The sequence below is a fragment of the Amia ocellicauda genome, chromosome 19 (assembly GCF_036373705.1).
Source record: "Amia ocellicauda isolate fAmiCal2 chromosome 19, fAmiCal2.hap1, whole genome shotgun sequence".
In the NCBI taxonomy this organism is placed as follows: Eukaryota; Metazoa; Chordata; class Actinopteri; order Amiiformes; family Amiidae; genus Amia; species Amia ocellicauda.
The window spans coordinates 7,843,416-7,864,003 of NC_089868.1; the positions used below are offsets into that span (position 1 = coordinate 7,843,416).

General features: G+C 41.0%; 1 protein-coding gene across 2 annotated transcripts in view; it reads left to right on the forward strand.

The window, feature by feature from the left end:
• The window catches only part of kiaa1614 (KIAA1614 ortholog), a 38,026-nt gene that overhangs the window by 3,435 nt on the left and 14,003 nt on the right, over nucleotides 1–20,588 (forward strand). The window contains exons 2-5 of one of the 2 annotated variants that reach the window (XM_066691860.1): nucleotides 3,770–4,732; nucleotides 8,773–8,842; nucleotides 14,631–14,774; nucleotides 18,496–20,018. In XM_066691860.1, coding sequence (XP_066547957.1) covers nucleotides 3,796–4,732; nucleotides 8,773–8,842; nucleotides 14,631–14,774; nucleotides 18,496–20,018 — 2,674 coding nt within the window. In that variant the 5' untranslated portion in view covers nucleotides 3,770–3,795. The remainder of the gene's footprint in view (nucleotides 1–3,769; nucleotides 4,733–8,772; nucleotides 8,843–14,630; nucleotides 14,775–18,495; nucleotides 20,019–20,588) is intronic. The other variant, XM_066691861.1, reaches the window with a different exon arrangement.

The window sequence follows — 20,588 nt, forward strand, 5'->3', positions numbered from 1 at the left end:
CTGACTGGAATGCAATTGAATTTATGTGGTCAAAGTCAACATACAGATGGTTAGATATTGTTAATTTATGTATTACAAATATTTTAACAAGGTATATGTAATCCAGGTGGAACTGGTGAAAGAGTAATGTGGTCTTATTACCACATTTTTAAAACATTTGTTTACTGAGAAATATTTTTTATGGTTGGTATTTTCCAAATTAAGTTTAGTCCAAGCTACAGTCAAGAGGTTCCAGTTCGTATAATTCAGAGTTTATGTAGATATTACAGACAATGCACCTGCACTTCTAGTTTCTGTCCTTGTTATATTTTAGTATTTTTCATAAATGACGCACAGGATATTAAATGACCTGGAATGGTTTGGTTTGTTTGCATCCCACAATGTGTCTGGGGAGACTAGGGAATGTATGTTCCTGTATCAACTCTTGAGTAGTGACTGAGCTCATAGTAGCGTTTAGTCAGCCATCAAGAGTAGTAAAATTTGTGTCAGACTTGGAGCAAAGGGATCTTTAGCTCAGTTCAAGTTTCTAGAAATAATTCCACCAAGTTGGAGACCACAGTTGCAAAAAAATGGATAAAGTGGAGGGTTCATTCATTTGAATTTTCCGTGTTCGAGATATCATGTTCGAACAAGGAAGTAAAACTCTCCCATTTTCATGGCTGTTGGCACCAACAGACCTTCAGTCTGACCTCAGCTTTGATCACAGGGAGCAGTAATTAGTACAGAGTAGTGCACTGTACTTATTTGCTATGTAGACTTAGAAAGAAGGCCAAACATATATTTTCCCAGGAAGAAAGATATATACTTTTAAACAGGGAATTCAAATACAACAAAATAGATATACTGCTCATAAAAGCATTATTTTCATTCTTAAATATATTCTATTTGTATAGCAATATGAAAGCCTTACTTTGTTAGGTAGATTCAGAAGTGAAGCAAGTTATTTGTTTTATTTTTTAGTGTAGTTCTTCATAAGCTTCGATAGTATCATTTGACCATGAAACAGAAATGCTGTTTATTAAAACTAAAGTGTAAATACAGAATATTTCAAAAAATGCCCCTTTGTAGGATCAAGATATTTCCTTTCATTCTGTAAAGTTGACTGTTTATTCTGCAAATCACTTTACCACCCAGAAGTGTGGTCAATGCTATCCAGTTTTCTCCATGTCACTTCGGTTTAGTAGGCCAAATCATGAGAATCAAGGCAAATCAAGGCAACTATCATGAGAATCTAGTACAACGAGCAATGGACAATGCACAGCCTATAGCCTACGTATTTCTGCTTAAATCTCAGCCAGTTAATTTACTTCCAGTTTCGGTCTCTACATATCTGTGATAGATATTGTCGCTAGCAAAAATGTTTACTAACACTGATATGATTTCAATAGATAACATATTTACATTATTAATCTTTCAAATTACCGTTATAGTGAGTCATCATGAGTTTCAGAAAAGCTGTGTCCCATTGTGTGAGGCTTCCTCTGTGTTGATCTTTCATACTTGCCCTACCATGGAAGACATCGCAAAAAGTGGTTACGAAATATTCGGCATTCGAATTCGAATTTCAATAGGAAGATTTGGTCGAGCCTTCAACTCCCACCGTCCTGAATTAATTGTTCAGCTTAATGCACATACAATAATAAGATACCTGATATTCTGTACAACATGAAAAACAACAGGTAAAAAAAAAAAAAAAAAAAAAAAATATATATATATATATATATATATATATATATATATATATATATATCCACTGTGCCGTCACCAATAAGAAAGTTTACAAACGAGAGGAGGCCATTCGACCCATCGCGGTGAAGGTGACCTGAACTGGACCGCATAATCAGTGGGGCAAAACTGTATTGTGCTCAGTTGCACTTCACCTGTCATAGTCTCCAGTGCACAGGACCGCACAACAGCTGTCTTCCTGCTCTACGTTTGTCTCCTCTGCCTCAACTCCACATGCTCACAAATGCATAGAAGATCAGTTATATGAATGAACAATGATTAGCCCTGTTAATGCTTTGTCTTACAGTGCATAAGAGCGCACTCTCTTCCCCGCATCCTGTCCATTTAAAACTCCTGTTAAAAACTCTTAGCGCTGTATTTGTCTCAGCTTCAGTTGTATATGCAATGTTATAAGTTTACAGCTGAAGATGAACAGCATCCTCTATTGGAAATAAATACCCCTTTCACTATATACTGCTTTGTCCATTATTATCACTAACAAACTTACAGGTTTTTCAAAACATTTGAAAGCACTATAATTTCAGAATAACAAAAAATACATTCTTAGAATCAGGAAAGAAAAGCTTAACTTTGTTGCTTTAATAAATGTTTTATAGGCTTTTGCGTCATAACCGCAGGAAATGCAATATGTTAGAAATAACCACCAGAACTCACAGATATAAGGATGTATGGAAGTGTTTTTAATCTTATAATGAATAATGATCTTAATCTTAAACAACATGTAATCACAGTTGGATGACCCCCAGTAACACCGACTATTTTAAATTTCTCCACACTTTTCTGTATAGGTTTTGGTATTTTGGTGAGCCGATCTTGAATCCTTTTTGTTGATGAAGCAACAGATGACGCTCTTACATACGATGGAAATCATTCACCGTTATCCCGGGGAGCTTTGTAGGCAATGGGTGTAGAAACTAATTTTCACTTATACTGACAGCAGTCGCTTCTAGCACTACATCGGAACTTTTGGGGCTAGCTGAGATCAAATTCGGAAGTGGCTGTGCATAGAGCCTGTTCAGTTGAAATTGCCTCAAAATACTTTCTGTCATCATACAACTTACTAATTATAAAGTAAGTTGGTAATTTAGACTTCCAGAACATCTGAAGTGTAGATGATGTGGGTGTACAGTATCAACTAAAAACATACAAGGTATCAGAGCTGGGATTGGATCAAAGAGGCCACTAGTTTTAAAAAGCAGTCAGAACCAACTAAGTCATAGCTGCTTCAACTCTGTATAAAGTTTTCTAGGCATGACAAGTGTGGCCAGTTCAATGTCAAAGCAGCACAGATCTTGCCCTCCAAATACCATCACCCCAAAACCCATTTGATTACAAGGTACAATAAAACAGAAAAATAATAACTGATACAGTACAATACAGGTAATACCAGTTCTAAAATACAAATAATAACAATGTGAATACAGAAAAAAGTGTTCCACAGTGTTCCACTGCCTAGTTATCTCCATCCAATTTATATCAAAGAGCATCTCCACTGCCTTCCCATGGCTTATTATGTTTACAAGCCAATGCCCTGACATTATATGCTCAGTATATCTAAAAATAAAGTTTGCTACTCAGAAGGTCAGTAATAGGTGATTGGGGGAAAGAGCCAAGTTTTGAGATTCAAAGATTAGATTTGATTTAAGGCAAGGAGATTGGCCTTTGCTTTCTAACCAATAGACCAATAACTCCCGAGCTGTAAGTAAACACATCTGTGACTTGTTGTCCAGCTAAAGTTAATCCTAGGATGTAACAAGTTCAGTCATGTAGAGTTTAAATACCCTGGTTTTTACTATTCATTTTCTGTGGAAGCCAATGGTCTTTTACATTCTGTGTGTGAATAGGTGAATTTCCTGCCTGAACCATTGCTTTGCTTAATGAATTCAATTATAGGTTAGTTTCAACAGGATAGGATCAATAAATGGTTATCTTTTATAGTTTGAGGTTATGTGTAGATTTAATTTTCAGTCAAACACTTCTGAATTTTAATTCAAATAGATGATTTGTGGGTACTCTCTTACAGGAGTGGTCCTGGAGTAGTGGAGCAGCATGGAGGAGGTTGCTGTAGCTGAAAGCATCTGCCCATCCAACGTGCCGCACAGGGCAGGTGTGTGGAAGAAATGTGATGCTGCCCTGCCACTGGTGGACAGCAGCCCCTCCCCGGAGCCTGTGCTGTGTTCCCCTGTCCTCCATCAGGCACCAGGCTCGGCCGTATCAGCACTGCAGTCTAAAGTGAAAGCCCTGTCTGAGCGCAGAGCTGCAGGCAAGGAAGAGAAGGGAGCATCACTGTGCACACAGAGAAGCCACAGCGTGGCCCCCACTGGGCGACAGGTTCCGGGACAGCAGGTCTGCAACGATGAAGAGGTAGACCCCAAGTTCCAGGTTCACACCTACCTGACAGACAACGTCCTGCACAGCGAGCAGGAGGAGCAGAACAGGGACTCGGACGAGATGGGCACTCTATCCAGCTTGGCCCTGCCCAGAGGCCTGGGGGAGGGGGCCAGTCTGGAGAACCTGTCCAATGGGAACGGCCTCCTCGAGGAGCCGCCCACCAAGCCCTGGGCCCCCCCTAAGGGCTTCTGGAAAGCCACCCGGCCAGAGACCCTCCTCCTGAGCGATAGCCCTCAGAAACCCAGTGATTGGTCTCTCAGTGCCGAGCCTCAGGACCAGCTGTGGGGGCTCTCTGGCCACAGGAAGCCCCGGCCAGGGGGACCTCAAATCCGAAGGGAGCTGCAGAGGTCTGACAGCTTGGAGAGTCACCTGAGGAGGGCTGTGAGGCAGGGGCCACCGCTAGGGGGTTTATGGAGAGCAGACAGCTGGGAGAGCGTGTGCAGCAACAGTAGCGCACTGTCCCTGGCTGAGAGGGTGGAGATGAACAGGGGCATCCTCAAGCAGATGCTCAACAAGCCAAAGTGCAAGGAGCCTGAGACTGGGCTGCACAGCCCTGAGCATAAGGTCGACGATCTTTCTGAATGCAACGGAAGAGGTAAAAATAACATATCTGGGGGATTTCTGGGATCATAATGGTCCCCCAAAATAAAATTTCTAAAACCTTTACAACCAGGATTCTAGTGCTAGAGCACTATAATGCCTCGGTTCCACTGGTTTAAGCGTCCGTGCCGTGCCGGAGGCGTCCGTCCTCAGACGCGTCCCAGAGCTTTTTTTGTTTGTGTTTCGTTTTAAAAACCGAGACAGGAAACACTACGAGCGACACAGTATGACGTGGAGAGCACTTTTGTGTGTGTTTATTCTTTGTGCTTTACATGATTTTAAACAGCGTAATAAATACACGTTTCTGCTAAGAGATATCAGGAAGAGCTAAACGTGTATAGACAACATTATATTCAGACAAGCACGTCCCCATAAGAATACGTTTCCATGCGAAACAATAACAATAATGACTCCCTTCATTTATTACTCTTACTACAGATTTGTAACTGCAAACGATACTATTTGCCGTATTATTTATAATTTACTTATCAGACGTCCTTAACCAGGGCAAGTTACAGTTGAAACAAAATACACATGTTTAACGATTAATTATCCAGCTACAATATAGCAGGTTTAATTTAACTAAAGAGTGCACGTCTCAGTCATGGCGTTTATGGACGCATTTATTAAACCAGTCCTTATGTTTTAGAGGGAAACCCAGATCTGCTGTATTTATTTATTCATTAATGTATCTTGTAAATTTATCACGTTAACTGAATCGTGTTCGCCTTCATACTGACTGTCTGCGGATTGTCCTGCACACCATTCACACAACACAGCCTGAAACACCGTCCAGCTGTTCATAAAATATTAATAACATCGGCTGCTATGATGCGATTATTATCCTTCAGTTTATTTTTTAACTAGTCCCGGCACTGCACCGGTCCTGTGAAATCCAAGTGTTTAATGCACTCGGATATTAACTGTAAGCAGTCATTGTTTCTGTACGTGGATTTCACTCCATGCTGTTAATAAAACTGCAATTTCTTCGTGATCGCACACGGCACTTGAGATTATATCTTCCGACACAATGTATCTGATCTCTTCCCTGTGTCTGCAAGTCAAACACACACCTCCTATTCTGAAAGCGAATCATGTCCTCAGTGGGCGGGACGGACGCTTACGGACACGTCCAGCACCAGAAAGTTAACCGTCCAAAAAACACGGACGCGTCCGGACACTTAGCCAGTGGAAACGGGGCATTAGAGTAACCATGTAGTCAGTAACCATGGTACTAATGTTCCTTGTATGTTACTAAGCCCTGTATGATATAAACCAAATGCAGACTGATTACATACAATGGCTCTCAAAAGTATTCCTCCCCGGGACTTTTCCACATTTCAGTGTGTTACAACATGAAATCAGAATAGATTTAATTGTGAATGTTTGCCACTGATCAACACAGAAAATGTCCATAATGTCAAAAAATATAATCTGCAAATTGTTCTAAATGAATTTGAGAGCCACTGTATGCAGTCCCTTTGTAAGTTGGTTAATAGTGTGATAATTATATATTTAGAAATTACCACTAGACTAAACTAGTGTTGAAGTTCAGAACAATTGTACAGCAGTAGTGATTTGTACTCCTATAACTTTCTCTTTACAAAACCCCCCTGAAAACTTGTATAAGCCTAGGCAAAGATTAGACAAGAAAAAAGTTAATAAACAGAATAAGAAAATTACAGAAAATAGTAAATAGTTTTACAAGTTTACGAAACACATAATCTTAATGCATTTTGCCCCTCTGTGCCAGGTTTGCCTAAAACAGTAAAACAGACCGTGGCCATAACCTTTTGCAATCTGCCCGTGCTTCCCTTATTGCACTGTGCAGGTTGTCTTTTCCATTGAATTTCCAGGACTGTTTCTCTTGTCAATTAGCTTAATCAGTCCACACTACAGCAGGTCTGGGCACATCCTTGGTGCACATTACAACACCCACATGTGAAGCTGGGAACATTTAAGTAGCAGCTGACTTTCAAATAAACACATGAGTAATTGAAGGAACTGTTCAGACTGAAGCCTCACAGGAGCAAGATTGCATGTTAACAGAAACCAGTATTATCCTACAGTTAAATGATTTACTTTTACACAGGATGTAAATGCTTTTGCAATCATGAAGTTAAGAATGTTTCCACTTGGAGATAACAATCCATTTCAGGTTCCTTGTGTACTAAATTTAAATGCTTAGTTGCATGTAGTAAGACAGGGAATTCGATTTTTTAACTAAGGGCCCTAAATATTATTCTGCTCCTATTTCAGACACTACTTTATAACCACATCCAAACCTACCACGTTCTGGAATTTAGGAACCTCTAAACTAAATAGTGAACATATGGAAAATGAGTTAGCTACTGAATAATTATTAACTTGATGAAAGAAAAACATTGAACCTAAGCCTACAGGGGGAATAGTCCTTTACAAAGTCTCTACCAGGGTAGGCTGTTCAGATTGGGCTGAGGGAGAGCAGCCCTCCAATAAAAAAAAACATTGCAGGTAATACAGGGACAGGGAACATCAGCCAATCAAGTAAACGTTGAGATTGGTGTTGTAGGTTTGTTTCTTTCATGATCTCTTAGGGATCAGCCAACTTCCTCTGTAAAACTCCAATGCAAAATGTATTATCCCAGTGGACAGACTGGTCCACATAGATCTTGCAGGAGCAGCTCCTATATTCTCAGTGGGGACTGTATGAGGAATGACTGGCCTATCTGTGCAAGAGGTCCAAGGTCTTGACTCAATAGGCAATAGGAGCTAGGCAACCAGAAGACAGATATAGGCCTAGCCAATCACCCATGGGGGATCTGTATTGGACATATGTTACGGTTACATCACAAACTACCAGTTTTCATCATCCAGTGGCTCACATGTCATGTCTCTCATCAGAGGGCCTTTCTATAAAAAGAACAGAAAACCAACAAAGATACTGAAATTTTAATAGCAGTCAGCGTTTTGAAACCTAAAATCTGCTTGCCTTCCACCTTCAGGGGTTACATAATGGTTGCGCATGAATGAACTGATGTTGATTTCCAAGGGTATGTTAAGAGGTTACTGGGCAGCTTGTGGCATAGATGTTCTGTAATACAAAGGGCCGAGCTCCACACCCATCCCAGAATCTGTCTTTAAAGTCTGGATTCATCAGATTCAGATTGTCCTTATTTCATACCCCAGCAGTTTTAGAACTCTGCAATTGCCAAGCCATTTGGCTTGGTGCAGCAACCCTTGTTTTAAAACAGGAGAGATTCGGAAATTAGCACTCAAGGCATTCACAAGTGCCCAGTGAGCAATGGCAAAAGTTTGCAAAAGCCTGTTGCACATGCCTGAAAGCTCAGGGGGGATAATAACATTGAAAAAGGCTCATCATTGACAATGTGGCTCCATTGTCACTGGGATACTTTGTGGGATTTTAAAATCGCCTTGAAGTTGAAAGCCATTAAGGTGTAAATGAACCATTATACAGTTGCTCAATTGAGTATTGAGCACTGCTTCTTAATTACCTTGTTTATAGTATGTATGCACTGAACCCTTTTAAAATGCATTTTATTTTTATTTTTTATTATTCGTTAATTACCCTGCACAACAACATCAACAAATAATAATGATAATAATTACAATAATTAATAAGGGCTTATAACATTTGAATTACTGAATATTAATGTGTACTTATTTTTGCTGTGTGCAGACATAAAAACACAGAGGACGAATAGGGATGTTGGATAATTCTTTCACTTCAAGGCCAAGTTGAAAACCACACCCTGTTGCACAGAGTCTGTTTGTATATGGTCACCCTAAGGATGAGCTTTGATACATTTGGCATAATATGTATGGCAGGAATTCAGCCCTCAGAGTAACAACTGGCAATCCCAACTAACAACATATTGCACAATCACAGTAGCAGTTCATCCATAGAATCAACATCATTCTTTAAACTCCAGAAACAGCTAAATATCTGAACTAAAAACTAAACAGGCCAAACTCTGTTTTTCATGTTATGTATTGTACAGCATGAAGTGCAATCATGGTGTTTGTGTCTTACAGGACTGTGTACTCTGAATGACAGTGATTGGGACTCTGGGATCTCTCTGCAAGATAGTGAGCAAGGCCACAGGTAACCAAGCCTCCTCCCCTCTCTCTGATCCCTTTCAATCTCTCTCAGCCTAAGAGACAGAGGAACTCTTAGAGTTTAGGCATCAGTTGTGGAAGTGGTCAGCCCTAGAATCCTTCAGAAAACATGTGGATGATATCCTAGGATCAATCATTAACTAGTATGCAACCAAATTAACTAGATGGTCCTCTTTCATTTGTAACCTTTCTTACACTCATAAATAGTTAATTACTAAATAATAATAGTTCTTTGGAAGGCACTTTTCACTGAGATTGTCAAGAACAATTTGTTGGAAAGTGAATTGCTTCTGATTTATCTCGTCTTGTCCAGGTAAAACACTAGAATCATTCAGTGTATAGTAGGCAGTTGTTCATCTCCAATTGTAACCATGTGAAAAACATGACCCAACCAGGTTTTTGGTACATGAAGAAGAGCATGCCACAAATACCATGTGGTCCTACTGGGACCATTATACAGTGGGAAAAAAGTATTTGTTCCCCTGCTGATTTTGTACGTTTGCCCACTGACAAAGAAATTATCAGTCTATAATTTTAATGGTAGGTGTATTTTAACAGTGAGAGACAGAATAACAACAAAAAAGTCCAGAAAAACACATTTCAAAAAAGTTATAAATTGATTTGCATGTTAATGAGGGAAATAAGTATTTGATCCCCTATCAATCAGCAACATTTCTGGCTCCCAGGTGTCTTTTATACAGGTAACGAGCTGAGATTAGGAGCACTCTCTTAAAGGGAGTGCTCCTAATCTCAGCTCGTTACCTGTATAAAAGACACCTGTCCACAGAAGCAATCAATCAATCAGATTCCAAACTCTCCACCATGGCCAAGACCAAAGAGCTGTCCAAGGATGTCAGGGACAAGATTGTAGACCTACACAAGGCTGGAATGGGCTACAAGACCATCGCCAAGCAGCTTGGTGAGAAGGTGACAACAGTTGGTGCGATTATTCGCAAATGGAAGAAACACAAAATAACTGTCAGTCTCCCTTGGTCTGGGGCTCCATGCAAGATCTCATCTCGTGGAGTTTCAATGATCATGAGAACGGTGAGGAATCAGCCCAGAACTACACGAGAGGATCTTGTTAATGATCTCAAGGCAGCTGGGATCATAGTCACCAAGAAAACAATTGGTAACACACTACGCCGTGAAGGACTGAAATCCTGCAGCGCCCGCAAGGTCCCCCTGCTCAAGAAAGCACATGTACAGGCCCGTCTGAAGTTTGCCAATGAACATCTGAATGATTCAGAGGAGAACTGGGTGGAAGTGTTTTGGTCAGATGAGACCAAAATCAAGCTCTTTAGTATCAACTCAACTCGCCGTGTTTGGAGGAGGAGGAATGACCCCAAGAACACCATCCCCACCGTCAAACATGGAGGTGAAAACATTATACTTTGGGGGTGTTTTTCTGCTAAGGGGACAGGACAACTGCACCGCATCAAAGGGACGATGGACGGGGCCATGTACCGTCAAATCTTGGGTGAGAACCTCCTTCCCTCAGCCAGGGCATTGAAAATGGGTCGTGGATGGGTATTCCAGCATGACAATGACCCAAAACACACAGCCAAGGCAACAAAGGAGTGGCTCAAGAAGAAGCACATTAAGGTCCTGGAGTGGCCTAGCCAGTCTCCAGACCTTAATCCCATAGAAAATCTGTGGAGGGAGCTGAAGGTTCGAGTTGCCAAACGTCAGCCTCGAAACCTTAATGACTTGGAGAGGATCTGTAAAGAGGAGTGGGACAAAATCCCTCCTGAGATGTGTGCAAACCTGGTGGCCAACTACAAGAAACGTCTGACCTCTGTGATTGCCAACAAGGGTTTTGCCACCAAGTACTAAGTCGAAGGGGTCAAATATTTATTTCCCTCATTAACATGCAAATCAATTTATAACTTTTTTGAAATGCGTTTTTCTGGATTTTTTTGTTGTTATTCTGTCTCTCACTGTTAAAATACACCTACCATTAAAATTATAGACTGATCATTTCTTTGTTAGTGGCCAAACATACAAAATCAGCAGGGGATCAAATACTTTTTTCACTCACTGTACATCTTTTCCCAGTAGGAAAAGCATGAGGGGATGAGTACATTTATGAAGTGCTGGTTGTTTTCCATTCTGTATTTAATTTTTGTATTGCTTAAGGCCTAATCCCAAAGACAAGCTAGCATCCAGCTTTCGTCTGCTTCATTCATGAGATGGGTAAGAAATGTAATCTGTGGGTGATGTCACAGCTTTTCCCAGAGCTGATTACATGAGCCATGGCACTGAGAGCTAAGCCAATAGGAGCATCCAGCAGTGAGTCACCAAGCTGTTCATCAACAGAGGCTTATGATTAATGCACACTTTTCATATCCGTGTTACATAAGATGCTTTAGATAAGGGGAAAATGTATAGTCACCAGGGGTGGAAATGACAGGGTTAATCTTTCTGCAGTCCTACTAAGAAAATACAAATATACAGTACTGTGCAAAAGTTTTAGGCAGGTGTGAAAAAATGCTGTAAAGTAAGAATGCTTTCAAAAATAGACATGTTAATAGATTATATGTATCAATTAACTAAATGCAAAGTGAGAGAACAAAAGAAAAATCTAAATCAAATCCATATTTGGTGTGACCACCCTTTGCCTTCAAAACAGCATCAGTTCTTCTAGGTACACTTGCACAAAGTCTGGGATTTTGTAGGCATATACTCAGGTGTATGATTAAACATTTATATCAAACAGGTGCTAATGATCATCAATTCAATATGTAGGTTGAAACACAATCATTAACTGAAACAGAAACAGCTGTGTAGGAGGAATAAAACTGGGTGAGGAACAGCCAAACTCAGCTTACAAGGTGAGGTTGCTGAAGACAGTTTACTGTCAAAAGTCATACAACATGGCAAGACTGAGCACAGCAACAAGACACAAGGTAGATATACTGCATCAGCAAGGTCTCTCCCAGGCAGAAATGCAGACAGGGGTTTCTAGATGTGCTGTCCAAGCTCTTTTGAAGAAGCACAAAGAAATAAACGTTGAGGACCGTAGACGCAGTGGTCGGCCAAGGAAACTTACTGCAGCAGATGAAAGACACATCATGCTTACTTCCCTTCACAATCGGAAGATGTTTCAACATCATCGAGTCTGTCTGCGATTACATGAAGAGAGAGAAGCAACTGAGGCTGCCTAAATCCACAGAAGAACTGTGGTTAGTTCTCCAAGATGTTTGGGCCAACTTACCTTCCGAGTTCCTTCAAAAACTGTGTGCACGTGTACTTAGAAGATTTGATGCTGTTTTGAAGGCAAAGGGTGGTCACACCAAATATTGATTTGATGTAGATTTTTCTTCTGTTCACTCACTTTGCATTTTGTTAATTGATAAATATAATCTATTAACATGTCTATTCCTGAGCAATACAGGCAACTGCGCCACTTTCTATTTTTTTTTAATGTGAGATAGACCCTAAATCACCACAGTTAACATCTGCAGCTTGCATGTTTGCTGTTTGAACTGCTCACAGCTCAGCCACATCGGTCTTCACGATATAGTTATGCATTATTTGAAATATTTTTCTAACATTTCACCTTCTGCTTTTCTCCAATAACGCTATATATATAACCCTATAAATATATATATATATATATATATATATATATATATATATATATATATATATATATATATACACACACACAGTGGGTGAAAAAAGTATTTGATCCCCTGCTGATTTTGTATGTTTGCCCACTGACAAATAAATGATCAGTCTATAATTTTAATGGTAGGTGTATTTTAACAGTGAGAGACAGAATAACAACAAAAAAATCCAGAAAAACGCATTTCAAAAAAGTTATAAATTGATTTGCATGTTAATGAGGGAAATAAATATTTGACCCCTTCGACTTAGTACTTTGTGGCAAAACCCTTGTTGCCAATCACAGAGGTCAGATGTTTCTTGTAGTTGGCCACCAGGTTTGCACACATCTCAGGAGGGATTTTGTCCCACTCCTCTTTGCAGATCCTCTCCAAGTCATTAAGGTTTCGAGGCTGACGTTTGGCAACTCGAACCTTCAGCTCCCTCCACAGATTTTCTATGGGATAGGCTATTAAGGGATATTAAAGCCACTCCAGGACCTTAATATGCTTCTTCTTGAGCCACTCCTTTGTTGCCTTGGCTGTGTGTTTTGGGTCATTGTCATGCTGGAATACCCATCCACGACCCATTTTCAATGCCCTGGCTGAGGGAAGGAGGTTCTCACCCAAGATTTGACGGTACATGGCCCCGTCCATCGTCCTTTTGATGCGGTGCAGTTGTCCTGTCCCCTTAGTAGAAAGACACCCCCAAAGCATAATGTTTCCACCTCCATGTTTGACGGTGGGGATGGTGTTCTTGGGGTCATTCCTCCTCCTCCAAACACAGTGAGTTGAGTTGATGCCAAAGAGCTTGATTTTGGTCTCATCTGACCACAACACTTTCACCCAGTTCTCCTCTGAATCATTCAGATGTTCATTGGCAAACGTCAGACGGGCCTGTACATGTGCTTTCTTGAGCAGGGGGGCCTTGCGGGCGCTGCAGGATTTCAGTCCTTCACGGCGTAGTGTGTTACCAATTGTTTTCTTGGTGACTATGGTCCCAGCTGCCTTGAGATCATTAACAAGATCCTCCCATGTAGTTCTGGGCTGATCCCTCACCGTTCTCATGATCATTGAAACTCCACGAGGTGAGATCTTGCATGGAGCCCCAGACCGAGGGAGACTGACAGTTATTTTGTGTTTCTTCCATTTGCGAATAATCGCACCAACTGTTGTCACCTTCTCACCAAGCTGCTTGGCGATGGTCTTGTAGCCCATTCCAGCCTTGTGTAGGTCTACAATCTTGTCCCTGACATCCTTGGACAGCTCTTTGGTCTTGGCCATGGTGGAGAGTTTGGAATCTGATTGATTGATTGCTTCTGTGGACAGGTGTCTTTTATACAGGTAACGAGCTGAGATTAGGAGCACTCCCTTTAAGAGAGTGCCCCTAATCTCAGCTCATTACCTGTATAAAAGACACCTGGGAGCCAGAAATCTTGCAGATTGATAGGGGATCAAATACTTATTTCCCTCATTAACATGCAAATCAATTTATAACTTTTTTGAAATGCGTTTTTCTGGATTTTTTTGTTGTTATTCTGTCTCTCACTGTTAAAATACACCTACCATTAAAATTATAGACTGATAATTTCTTTGTCAGTGGGCAAACATACAAAATCAGCAGGGGATCAAATACTTTTTTCCCTCACTGTATATATATATAGGGGTCTATGGGAAATAGATTTATGATGGCTCTTCAGGAACCAACTAGGTTTAAAAAAGTTGTCTAATTAATCAATTTATTTTTATTATTTACTCCCAAGTTGTGAAAAATAACACATTCTCACAGAACAGTGATTTACAAGAGTGTGAAATGCACCTTCAAAGCCTATTTTGCTCCGATTAAGCATTTGCTATTCTTGCCTCCAAATGGACTCCAAGCCCCATGAACATTTTTTTCAGGCCAAATTTGTCTCTTTATATTCTCAAACCATGGGGCAAAAAACATTTTTTGGGGAAAATGGCTTTGATAATTCCCTTTGAAGGGGCAATCACTGACAAGAATAATATTGCCTCAGAGTGGTATACATATTTGTGGGCATCCATTGACAGCCTCTCTCTCAGACACATTGTCAGCCTAATCTCTAATCGCAGTCTGTTTGCCTAATCCCTCTCTGACAGTCTCCCAAACGCACACTAATGTGCGCCTGCCTCTCTTTCCTGCAGCAGGGCCTTTGTTTCCTGTGAAGAACTGCCGCTGAGCCCCCGGCATGAGCAGGCCAAGCGGCTGCTGGAGAGAGCCCGAATGAAGGCCCGATCTCACCCTCTCAAAGCCGACCACAGCATCCTGCCTGTCCAGAAAGACACCCTGTAAGTCAAGCTACCTTCTTCTGCTGTCTCTCTTCTCTTGACTGTTGTTATTGTTTGGAAGGATTTAGCCATCATATCACGCATGCCTGGGCCAGTCTAAACGATAAACCAAAAAGGGTGGAAAACAGCACAGCTTGATTTTTCTCAAGAGAGACAGGTTGCGAATACAGTGAATACTCTTGAGTGTGTTCAGGTTTTGCCCCCTTGCAAAAAGCTACAGCAATGCAGAGTAGTTGTTTTTTGAGGGGGTTTGGTATGTTGTTATTTATTTTATCATGTCTGTTTCTGTCAGCGGTTTTGTTTCATTTTTTGGAATGCTCGTTCAAATTCAGACAGCTTTAAAATCAGCACACTTGAGACCAGCATAAGTGGTAACTGCTTATTGTATCAAGTGTTTGGTGTTTGCTTCCTTTTACCTTCTAAAGTGTAAATGATCTAATTGGCAAGGAAGGAAATTTAGTTTTTGTAAAATCTCTTTAAAAGAAAGCCTCAAGGATGCAATTGTTTCCAGTATATTAAAGATCATCTTGTAGAATATTGTACATATTGTGGTATATAACATGTTATATACATGTAAAACAGATATCACTCTAAATAGCAAAACAGCAACAGGTTATTTGACAGTTATAAGAGGTTATTACTTTTTATTTTACATTTTGTGTAGTTAATCACTTCTACATTTACTACTATATTACATTAGTAATAATTTCATAATGATACTGTGTTAATTTGCATTGGCAAGGTTTTAAACCTTTTAAGAAGGCTATTGCAGTGCACAGCAAATGTAATTAAAAACTTACTCCAGCTACTTATTTCATACAAATTTTAGGTTATGCAGTATTCTTTAACTGTTAACACTCCATATCCATACACTAACATTTTGATATACTCCTTAATCCAAAATTGAATCAGCATGTAGATTTTTGGATTAGTAGATTTTTTTATCTTTCATTCCTACAGTATTTGGATAAACTATCTACCAGGCCAAATCTGCACACTTCTCTCATTCAGTTAGATTTATTAAAAACAAATTAGCTGTAAAAATAAAAATATGAGCAACAATATGAATACAATTCGATACTTTTTGTTTAAATTCAAGAGTTTCTAGCCCTGGTTGGACAGCATTGAATGCAGCAATGATCCAGCTTAGTCATGTCACATTGCATGTTGAAATACATTGTAGAAGGTTCTTTAACGCTATCCTATATTTAGCATTAGATAATGTTTTCTTTGGAAAAGGCACAAAAAAAAGACTGACTAGTAGATTATATAAACGAATTATATTATATCCCCTTCACATATGTTTAATTCCTCCAAAACCCTACTAAAATATCTGAGGTTTCACCCATTACATAGTTCAGCAAATATTTTATTACACTAATGCAACAGAAATGTACACTTTCCCAACAATAATATTTTAACTTATGTTTCAATACTGCGTGTCTCAACAAACAGGCCTGAATTTTTATTTTTTTCCCCACATGCATTTCAAAGATATTTTCTAAAACCCTGTTTATCTGCTTTGCACAACCACACGTGAATGACAGGCCGGGTGGACAGCTTTCCTTGCTTTTGCCCTTGTCTATTTCTGACACACAACCGTTATGCAAGCTGGACTTACGCAACAGAGGAGTATAGATAAATGTTGTTCCCACTGTTCTCAAGCACTTCGGTTCGATTACTGATCTTGCCGAATCAGGATGGTGCCAAAGCTTCCCCACTGCTCTGAATATTCTTTCCTCAAGCTGTACATTACATTTTTTTTCTTTTATCCAAAGTGTATTTTTTTTCTTAATAATATACCTCCTTCCTAGAAGCTTCCTGGGCATTTGGCATTTTCCTTAATCACATAATCTATTTAATTGAATGCATATTTTATTTAACTGCAAACAATAATATGTACAGTATAAAAAATATAAATATATATATATATATTATTAATTATAATAATGATGATGTGTGGTATAGTGGTTAATGCTGCTGCCTCACAGCTCCTGGGACCTAGGTTTGAATCTGGCCTTGGGTGCCCATCATGTTGGGCTACAGCTTGCTGTGACTATGTACTGGATAAAGTGTTTTTTGAAGATGGATGACTGGATAATTATAATAATAATAATGAATTACTGTGAATTTAAATTCAGATACAATTGTGTAACATATCCTGAAATGTATGTAAATGTTGAAATGTTTTGTTTGTTAATCATAGGTCAAAAATTGCAGAATTAACTGATTGACCTGTAAATCAAGAATTTGGTATTTGTGTAATGCAACAGTAATGGCAGAAGCTTGTACACTGCATGCAAAAACAATGGTCACAAATGTGATTGAATAGGTATATATTAAAATGCCCAATCAGAACATGTTTTCTGTATGCAGAACCTCTCTAGCCCAGTTCAACAACCCTGCTGACCTGTACATAGAAAGTGTTTTTGTCACTGCAGTCTCATTAAGATATGCCAAAATTTGAATGATGAGGCAGCAGCATTAACCACTATACCACACATCATTTGAATATGCCAAAACATTTAAACATTTACATACATTTCAGGATATGTTACACAATTTTATCTGAATTTAAATTCACAGTAATTCATTATTATTATTATAATTTGAAATTTGAAGGATAAAAACAGAACAGTCTTCTTTCAAATTCTGTTTATTCTACCCTCCAAAATCACAACCTTGACAACTTTGATTGTCCTTTTTAATTTGATGCTTGGAAAGTTTCTTTAGCGGTCCTGCACCCGTCTCCCCACCTCCCATTCCCACATTCCCTCCTCATCACGGTGCTGTCACCTCCTCCAGCTGTTACCGATCAGATCAAAGCCCTTAGAAAGATTCACAGCGCGCAAACAGATGCCAGTTAGCTGCTCGCTGGGCTGTTTCACACAGCGCATACTGCTCCGCCGGGGCAGGAATCACCGGAGCGATGATGCGAACTCTCAGTTCGCTCACGCAAACGTCCTGCCACTTGACAGCTTACACTGGCAGAGTTAGCTGCGTTTGCCAGTGAACTCAACCGAGCCGGAGCTGCACTGGAGCTGCTGCTGCTGCTGCCAAGCTGCGGTTTACAATCAAAGGAGGCTTTGCAAGAGGAGAGGGCTTCTCCTGGAAAAGACAGATGTTATGGGATACATACTGGCACCACTTTATTAGTCAAATAGATTGAACTGCTAATGAGTGTGGGGCAACTGAACTGTTCTGGGGTTTCAGCTGGAGATCTTAAGTCTAATGAATCATCCCTATGGTTCGAATCCGCCATTAAGAAGACATTGATGAATTAAGACTATACTGGCCTGATAATAATAGGCAACATTTGAGAGTAGCAATTGGTATCAGAAACACGTCTTTTGTTTCTTATTTCCTTATAAGTTAAATGAGCTTTATTTCCTACTTTGACCTCAAAACCCCAAACATACATATATTTATCTGGGTTACTTTTTGGTGAGTCTAGACTGAATAGCTGACAATGCCCTTCTGAGTGTTGTATTATCAGAGAGGCATTCTGGGAATGTAGTGCTTAAAATGACTAATAATTTGTAACATGATAGTGAGAGGCAGTATTGCAAAGGAATTTTGAATCCCCATAGAAAAACTGTCCTTAGCTATGTATTTGTATATATGTATGTATGTATGTATTTCTTAAACAGTGGTATGGAAGAGATTAGACAGAACAGCTCTATTAATCTTTGTGTTGTGTGCTGGTGTTTCTCTCTTGCAGGGAGCCATCAGGGAACAGTCGTCTGCGGAGGGGACTGACGGGGAAGGAGGGGTCGGCGCCTGCATGCGGGAACCTCAGTGACTCTTCCAGCGGAGACTCGGGCTGCGGGCCCCGGCGGCGGCACGGACAGTCTCCCACCAGGGTGCGTTTCGAGGACGAGTCAGCGCAGGACGCGGAGGTGCGCTACCTGGAACGGCTTCAGCAGAGGAGGAGGGCAGCCGAGCGGGGGCAGGGCCTCCTGGTCTCCAAGCCCCACCTTTCCTCCTATATCAACGGGGTTCCCACCAAAAGAGAGGGTGGTTCGGGCAAAGCAGAGCGAGGTCGGAGCCCTGAGGGAGCCCCTTTATGGAGCAAAAAGACCAGGAGGAACCATGAGGGGAGTCACGCCAACACAACTAGCTCTGACAAGGCTGGCAAGAAGTGTAACTCATGCGGGTCATTCCTCGAGGGGGCAGATCAGAGTTTACTGCTGAGCAAGCAGGGTCAAATCCACCTCTCTAACACTCATGCCCTGCTGCAAGAGGTCTGCCCCTATAAACTGGAGTCCACAGTAAAGGCGATACCGTGCTGGGTGCCCCCGTCTCACCACCGCGTCCGAACTGAGCGCATCAAGGAAACATACATTGGGGAAGTTACCGCTATTGATGACATAGACTCCGGGAGAGAAGACGGGACTTACAGACCAGCAGGTGACACCGACCACATGAGTGTATCCGGACAGGCCTTGTACAGGCAAGAAGGGAAGGGAAATCTGAGCAAGGACTGTTTGGAAGAAACACCAAGAAATGGCACTGGGGAAAACTGCCAATCTCTGAACAAAACCAAGAAGAGATCTAAAATTATCGATGGGGGTATTGGAGGCACGAACAACTACGGTAGAGAAGTTGCTGCCATCAATGACCAAGACATGGCTCTGCCTCAAGAGAACCCAAGGCCCAGTCCCAACGGAGCAGAGAATGGATCTCCCAGCTCCAAAAGTACAACATTGCCTCCCAACCCTTATAACACAGAGCTGAATTCTCATGTTCCTTCTCCAAGCACAGACGAGGTCCCAGTGCCGCCACTGGTGGAAGTGCCAGTGTGTAACACCCACCCTAACTCTGACCTCGGCCCCTCTTCTATGCAGCCCAAGAAATCTGCTTTGAAAAGTGGGTCCAAGAACAGGCCCAACGGTCAACGCGTCGTGAAGGTCCTGCCCTCTCTGCAGTACCGCCTGATCCACTTAGACACCGAGGACCAGGATTCATACTTTTCTCAGGGCGGGGACCCCCAGGGCAGTGACCATCATGCCAGCCTGAACTCCCTCCACCATTCTCTGGACGAGCACCTGTGCGCCGTGCTGAGCTACGGCTCGGAGGAGTTGGCCAATGAAAATGGACGTCGCCAGCCATGCGTTTCCACTAACAACTGCAACAACACCCACACTTCCAGACCGGCCTCCTTGAAGTGTGCCGCCACCAGAGCTGTGGGCGACCAGAGTGTGCCAGCTGCGCTGGAACTGAGCAACACTGCCTCTGAATCAGGTAAGCATTCTGGAAGGTATTGCTACAAAGGTAGATAGTTCCCACTCACACTACCTTACAGCCTGCGTGGGACAGCATAGTGTCTGTGTAGGTTGTCACAGAAGGCTCAGAAGTTTAAAGCAGTGATTGCAATGGAATACATGCCACCCCAAAAAAGATCTGACAGCTCTGCAGTGTACAAATGACTGCCCATTTTCTGAAAATACATTTGTTTTTAAGTTTTAAAGTTACATATCTAGCAAGGGTAACAACAAAATAGAAAGGACAAGTGACGTTTCAGCTTTACAACACATAAAGTAAAGAGTCAGTTTAAAGGCAAAAACGATATATAGAAGTTGTGGAGAAATTGGCAGTGTTATTTTATTATTTTTCCATGAGAGATTGAACTCCCTACATTTAGCTCCAGTTGTGTTGATTTTCATTCTAAAGGTGCTGTCTGGGTCATTACATTAATTGAACACTTCATTCTTTGAAAGGCAGGCTCCAATGAAAGGTCCTGTACCCATTGGGATTAGAGTGGGTGTGACTGGACTGTGAGATCCAAGAACAGGCTTCCATCTCAACCCTTTT